At 50.5% G+C, this 6962-nt stretch overlaps 2 protein-coding genes across 2 annotated transcripts in view; one reads left to right on the top strand and one right to left on the bottom strand.

Moving 5' to 3' along the window:
- Window positions 1-1491: 1491 nt before the first annotated feature.
- On the bottom strand, window positions 1492-3273 carry EAH_00044770 (Conserved thioredoxin-like protein, related; the record flags this gene model as incomplete). Its single annotated transcript, XM_013394823.1, has 7 exons — window positions 1492-1548; window positions 1750-1823; window positions 1970-2063; window positions 2126-2205; window positions 2467-2557; window positions 2740-2890; window positions 3248-3273. The coding sequence occupies 7 exons, from the start codon at window positions 3271-3273 to the stop codon at window positions 1492-1494; spliced, it is 573 nt and encodes a 190-aa protein (XP_013250277.1).
- A 2104-nt stretch (window positions 3274-5377) lies between these two features.
- The window catches only part of EAH_00044760 (hypothetical protein, conserved), a gene marked incomplete at both ends in the record, with an annotated part of 5626 nt that continues 4041 nt past the window's right edge, over window positions 5378-6962 (top strand). Inside the window, 2 exons of the mRNA XM_013394822.1 lie at window positions 5378-5485; window positions 6243-6568. Coding sequence (XP_013250276.1) covers window positions 5378-5485; window positions 6243-6568 — 434 coding nt within the window. The remainder of the gene's footprint in view (window positions 5486-6242; window positions 6569-6962) is intronic.

Here is a 6962-nt window from a genome sequence, read left to right as displayed (position 1 = left end):
AATTATTTCAGTTATTATTATTTAAGGTATAAACCTAGGAAGAGCCGTACGTGAAAACAGAAAGAAGGCCCCGCTCGAGTGAGCGCACCAGGTGTACATACACCTCAGCAGCAAACAGAGCAGAGAGCTTCGATGCAAACATTATTATTTAATTTTTAATTTATTGTTTTATTTTACTGTCTGATGAAAACACTACAACGGAAGCCACACAGCAAAAGAGACAAGAGAGCTAGATAGAAAGAAAAACAGCGAAAATATATATTTTTAAAGAGACAGCCAAACAAAGAAACAAACACACAAACAGACACCACACGGGGAGGGGAAGGAGACAGGCTTCTGTTCAATGAATAATCGTAACACCTCAACTCTGCGGTGTACGTACACCTCAGCCTCATCCGATATGAAGACAAACACTGCATGCCTCTTAAGAATATAAATTATTAGGTGTACAGAGAACACCAGCAATAAACTGCCTCCTTCTTGCTTTGTTGTATCGGAAGACTCTTATGATTTTTTGGGGGTTTGTTGCTGAGTAACTAGAGAGCAAAATATAACTAACAAACTCAAATAATGCTGTACAAGCTCAATTGCTGCCCTACGCACTGCCCCTGGGGTGTACGTACGTACACCTCACAGAGGCAGCTTTCGAGGTGTACGTACACCTCATCAACCTGCTGTCGCCATACCACGCCTTCTCTCGCTGCAGCTAACCACCACTGACACTCTCAGGGCCTTCAACAAAACCCGAAAAAGCGTGCTTCGTTCCCTCATAAGCAAAAGCCGAGCCTTCTGAGGGCCCTCAGTACCCTGCGGGCCCCCAGGGGCCTCTATGGGCCCCCACGGGGCCTTAGAGGGGACCCCATGGCCTCGTTGTTAAGAAGGGGCCCTTTGGGGGGCCCCGCGACAAAGAGTTTCGCAGACTCAGTGAGTTGCAACTGTCTGCTGCTGCTGCTGCTGCTGCTGCTGCAACTGTTTGCTGCTGCTGCAACTGTTTGCTGCTGCTGCTGGTGCAACTGTGTGCTGCTGCTGCTGCTGCAGCAGTAACTGCAGCAGTAGCAGCAGCGGTAGCTGCACCAGCAGCTGCTGCTGCAGGCCAAGCATTTCCCATTGCCCCTGCCTACAGCAGCAGCAGCAGCAGCTAAAGCCACAAGTCGAACCCTCTAAATGCCGCCTGAGGGGGCCCCTACGGGCCCCCTGCAGCAGCTGCAGCAAAGGAGGCGTTTATGCTGCCTCCCTGCTGTTTCTGCGGTGTACATACACCGCAAGAAATACCCCTGAACTCCAAGGAGAGTAAGGGTTTGCTTTTGGGGCTGGGGCTGTTTGTCTGCAGTGTTGTATGCATGCATGCATGCATCAAGCACTGCAGACAAACAGCGCCAGCCCCAAAAGCGCGTGCATGTGGAGAGGCTTTAATTACCTTTTTAATTATTTGTTTGTTGTTTTAGTTTTATGTTGATGCCGGGAGAAAAAGAAAGAAAAAAGAAAAAGGGCTTAGGTGTCGTTCTGAGCCAAACTCTCTTCAGGCTTCAAAGGCTTCCAGTCCTTCATCTGCATCCAAACCCTAAACCCTAAACCCTAAACCCTAAACCCTAAACCCTAACCCTAAACCGTAGACTCTAACATGCAGGTGAACTGCGCCGCTCTGAAGTCGAATGCAAACCCTCGCTAAACCTTAAACCCCACTACGCCCTGTCCGCCATTATGCATAAACCCTAAACCCTAAACCCTAAACCCTAGACGGCGAATCACCTGGAGACTGTCTACCGGCGTGCCGTAGACTTCGAGCTGCGATATCTTTGTTACGGGGGCCCCCCCATTGTCCGCTGCATGCACACAGCAGCAACAGCAGCAGCAGCAGCAGCAGCAGCAGTAGGAGCAGCAGCAGTGGAGTTCCCTTCCCAGCAGCCAGCAAACCCTCAAGCAGCAAACCCTCAAGCTGCTGAGGTGTATGTACACCTCAATGGCGCACCAACAAACACTTGCAGAGAGGCAACCCCCTTGTACCGCACAGACTTCAGAGGCAGCGTCAGCCCAGCCTCCAGCGACTCATCTTCCGGTAGCTCCTAAACCACAAACCCTAAACCACAAACCCTAAACCCTAAACCCTCAACCCTCAACCCGAAACCTTCTGTCTGTCTCGCAAACTGCGCCTGCGCCGCTCAGCAGCCATGTGGCCTACAAATTCATCTGTTGCAGGGTCGGTCTCTGCAGCGCACAAACCCTAACCCTAAACCCTAAACCCTAAACCCTAGATTCCAAACCCTAAACCCTAAGCTGTTGAATCTGTTATTCTCCTGTCTCCTTCGGCAACCTCCTTTAAGCCGCTGCAGTTGGGTTTGGCAATTAATGGTTTGCAATCAATCCCAGAATGTGAGGGCTTAGGGTTTGCGCCCGAGGGTTTAGGGTTTAGGGTTTAGGGCTTGCCTGCGTCAGCGAAGGACTTGGTGGGGTGGTTAAAGAAGAGACGAAGACGCCTGGGGGCCTCCCCAGCAGCAACAGCTCCTTTGGGGGTTTGTAGCCGCAGCCCCGTCAGCCGCACTGGCACCGAGAAGCCCACCTGCAACCAAACCCTAAACCCTAAACCCTAAACCCTAAACCGCCACCCAGCACGGGCGTTAGCGAGCAAAAAAAGGAGGTTACAGGACGAACCCTTCCAAGGATGCACCAGCCCTGCAAATCCTAAACCCTAAACCCTAAACCCTAAAAAACTCTTCGCAGGGGGTACAGGTGTTTGCTGACTGAAATGAATAGCTGCGGATCTTCATTGCCAGACTCCAGCACCGCTGCGCTTTCTGTTTTCTTTTCTTGGTTTTGCAAGAGGCCAAGTAGGGAATTTGCAGCGGCTTCGTTTCGACACTCACACTGACTCAAATCCAACAGCTTCAGCAAGCTACACAGAAAGACAAAAACATATTCAAATCGCAGGTGTATAGGCAGCTCAGGTGTATACGCAGCTCACCGTGCACGTACACCCTGCTTACTTACGTGGAGGGGAGACGCACAACTCAAGCAATTCAGCTGTATGCAAAGCTCAGCTGTATACGCAGAATATGTGTATATGCAGCTCAGGTGTATAGGCAGCTCAGGTGTATAGGCAGCTCAGGTGTCGGCGGTAAGGCAGCACCGCCACCTCGAGGAAAAGAGAGAGCAAAAAATATAAATTTAATTATTATTTAACAACGACTAATTTAATATAAACATCTGGACTAGAGAGAGGCTTTCTAATAGCCATTAGAGTCTACTTTACCTGTTCTGCGCGCCCCCTGAACTCATCGTTCTTCTTCGTCAGACTTCTGCTGCGGTATTGAGATGGAAATGCCCCGGCATTCAAGAAAAAATAAAATAAATAAATAAAATATATCCTTTTAATATGTAAAAAGAGGAAAAAAGATAAGCAACACAAAGATATCAGCGACAATTCTCTTCAACTCTGCGCATGCGGGGCCCCGCCAGCGACTAGCAGCCAGGGCTGAGCTTCTTTGTTTTCTTTTCTTTTCTTTTAATTTTTAAATATAAAAATATATTTTTAATAAACAGAATATTAGTTGCATGCATTGATTTCAGAGCGACCTTCCACTTTTTCTGCCGGCTACAGCGAGCACATGGTGTCTGTACACAACCGCAGCAACCATTGAAGGCAAATAGAGCTGCTGCCTCCTTAGCAGCAGAAGACAGGGCATATGAGGTGTATAGACACCTCAGCGCTGCATGCGCTATCCTATAACAATTTGCTGCTGTTGTTATACGTGCTGCTTTCGTACGTGTGTACTTTGCCCCTCAGTAATAACACCTGAGAGCCCTTTCATCTCTAAGTTGTACTCCTCTTTATTGGTTTCTCTATGTTTCTATCTTCGTCACTCTTATGTTGCTGCTGCTGCTGCTGCTTCCCCTTTCCTAGTGTTGCAGCTGCCTCTCCACTTAGTCTTTTGCTGCCTCAGAGTAGCGCCAACAACCCACAACGAAGTGCTGCAGCAGCTAGCCGTAGCTAGCTGCAACAACTACCTACAGCTAGCTGCAGCAGCTACCCACAGCTCGCTGCAGCAACTACCTACAGCTAGCTGCCTGTGCTGAATCGGCCAGTAAGGAGGAGACAGCAGCAAAAGAAACGCGAAGGGCGACGCCCTCAGATAAACATAGACAAAGAAGAAAATAAATATAAATAAAAATAAATAAAATAAATATAAAAATAAAATAAATAAATATAAAATAAAGGAGACAGGAGAAAACAGAGTGAGGTAGAGAGACAGAGACAACAACAGAGACAGACAGACAGAGAAAAATAAAAACGACAAAGACAGGGAGACCGATATAAATGTATTAATATATATAAAGAGAAATAAAGCACATATGCATGCATACATATATTATATATATATATATATATATAAACATATATATATACATATATATATAGAGAGAGAGAGAGAGAAACAACAAACCATGAACAGCGCCGAAACCCCTGTTGCTTAGGCGCAAACCCTCACCCCTAAGCGTAGACACCCCAAGACCTTCAAAACCCTAAACCCTAAACCCTAAACCCTAAGCCCTAAGCCCTAAACCCTGGAATCAGCCGAGACTCCCTCTCGCTCTACAACGCTTGGGGCATTCTGCTGCTGATGAGCGCACTAAGCAACAACAACAGCAATAACAGCAGCAGCAACAGCAGCAGCAAGACCTGTAGCTGTATCAGCAGCGACAACTCCAGCAGTAGCAACAGCTGCAGCAGCAACAGGTGCATCAGCAATAGCAGCAGCAGCAATAATTGCAGCAACAGCAGCAGTAACAGCAGCAGCCGCAGTGCTAGCTGCAAGAAGCCTTAATACGGTCCAGCTGTATGTACACCGGAGGCTGCATGCAGCAGCCAACTAACGCCACTATCGCAGCTTTGTTGCTGCTGCTAGCTAGCCGCTGCAGCGCAACGAGAGAAAAAGCAGGATCAAACGTTTTGCTGCAGCAGCAGCAACTGCTGCTGCTGCTTCTGCTGCTGCTGTTGTTGTTGTTGTTGTTGCTGCTGCTGCTGTTCGTCAGGCTGCAAGGATGAGTGTTGCAGCAGCAGGAGAGGCGTCTCTTCTTAATGGTGCAGCAGCAGCACTGTGCGTTGTTTGCTGCGTTGCTGCTGCAGCAGTAAGAGGCCTTGCTGCAGTCACAACAGCAGCAGCAGCTGCTGCTGCTGTGCATGGGGTGTACAGACACTCTTGCTGCAGTCACAACAGCAGCAGCAGCTGCTGCTGCTGTGCATGGGGTGTACAGACACTAAGAAAGATGCATGCGCTTCCTTAGGGTCTGCAGCATAAGCCAAGTAGTCAGCCCCAAAGGTAGTGCCTTCCTTTAATAGGAAGCCCTTTAAACATAAATCTTTATATACTTTCTCTCGCGCATGTTGCCGCCACACCAGAATGCTGCTGCTGCTGCTGCTGCTGCTGGTGCTGCTGGTGCTGCTGCAGCAGCTGCAAACGATGCTGCTCCGCGGTCGGCTGCAGTCCTCGTGAATCAAGTGCTGCTGCACTTTGTTTTCTTCTTTCTGCTGCTGCTGCTGCTGCTGCTGCAGATCCACCAAGGGGAAACTCATCGGCTGCTGCTGATGCTGCTCGCCGTGCTGCTGCTGCTGCACTTGCAGCTGCTGCTGTTGTTGCTGCCCTTGCTGCTCCTGCCGTTGTTGTTGCCGCTGCTGCTGCCGCTGTTGCTGCTGCTCCTGTTCCTGCTTCTGCTTCTGCTGCTGCTGCTGTGAGCGTAATTGCTTTCTGAGAGACTGCGGCTGCGCAGCCGCAGGGGCTTAGTTATTAACCCTAAACCCTAAACCCTAAACCCTAAACCCTAGCCGTAAGCATCGGCTGATGTGTACAGAAAGTATATTTTACTGTAAGTAAGACAAATCTTTGTTTTTATTGTCTTAGACAAACTGTTGCTGCATGCTGCATGCATGGGGCTGCAGGCGCAGCAACGGCTGCAGCGAATTGCTGCAGCAGCAGCTGCTGCTGCAGCCGCTGTTGCTGCTGGCGGCAGCGCAACAGCAGCAGAAGCAATAGAAGCAGCTGTAGCGACTGTCTTGATTATTTGGTGTTCTTTAGTCGTCGTTTCCTTCATACTTTGCTGCGGCTCATACCCCACAGCTCCTGCTGTCTACAACGTGCAGCAGACAGCAGCAGCAGCAGCAGCAGCAGCAGCGGCCGCAGCCGCTACACCCTCCCCTCCTTTTCTGCGTCATTTTGGTTTTTTACTTTAAGTAGAGATTTCTGTTTCAGGGCCCGAGGACAGCAGCAGCAGCAGCAAAAGCAGCAACAACAGCAGCAACAGCAGCAGCAGCAGCAGCAGCAGCAGCAGCAGCTATGTCGACCTACGTAGAGCGACGGCCTCCCCAGAAGCGCCACACCCATAGAAGCCATCCTTATGGGGGCCCCCAGGGGCCCCCTGAAGGGGAGGGGGCCCCCTCTCTCTTTAGTCGCTTCACCTCACGGGTTTCTTCTTTCTTCCATAGGGCCCTGGGAGGGGCCCCTAAGGCCCCCGCAGCGCAGCAGCAGCAGCAGCAGCAGCAGCAGCAGCAACTGCAGCAGCAGCAGCAGCACAGTAGGTTAGTGAGGCCGCAGCCGCTACACCCTCCCCTCCTTTTCTGCGTCATTTTGGTTTTTTACTTTAAGTAGAGATTTCTGTTTCAGGGCCCGAGGACAGCAGCAGCAGCAGCAAAAGCAGCAACAACAGCAGCAACAGCAGCAGCAGCAGCAGCAGCAGCAGCAGCAGCTATGTCGACCTACGTAGAGCGACGGCCTCCCCAGAAGCGCCACACCCATAGAAGCCATCCTTATGGGGGCCCCCAGGGGCCCCCTGAAGGGGAGGGGGCCCCCTCTCTCTTTAGTCGCTTCACCTCACGGGTTTCTTCTTTCTTCCATAGGGCCCTGGGAGGGGCCCCTAAGGCCCCCGCAGCGCAGCAGCAGCAGCAGCAGCAGCAGCAACTGCAGCAGCAGCAA

Source organism: Eimeria acervulina, genomic scaffold (genome assembly GCF_000499425.1).
Source record: "Eimeria acervulina Houghton genomic scaffold, Eah_scaff623, whole genome shotgun sequence".
NCBI lineage: Eukaryota > Apicomplexa > Conoidasida > Eucoccidiorida > Eimeriidae > Eimeria > Eimeria acervulina.
Note: the sequence above shows the minus strand (reverse complement) of the source record. Positions and strands in the feature narration are given on the sequence as shown.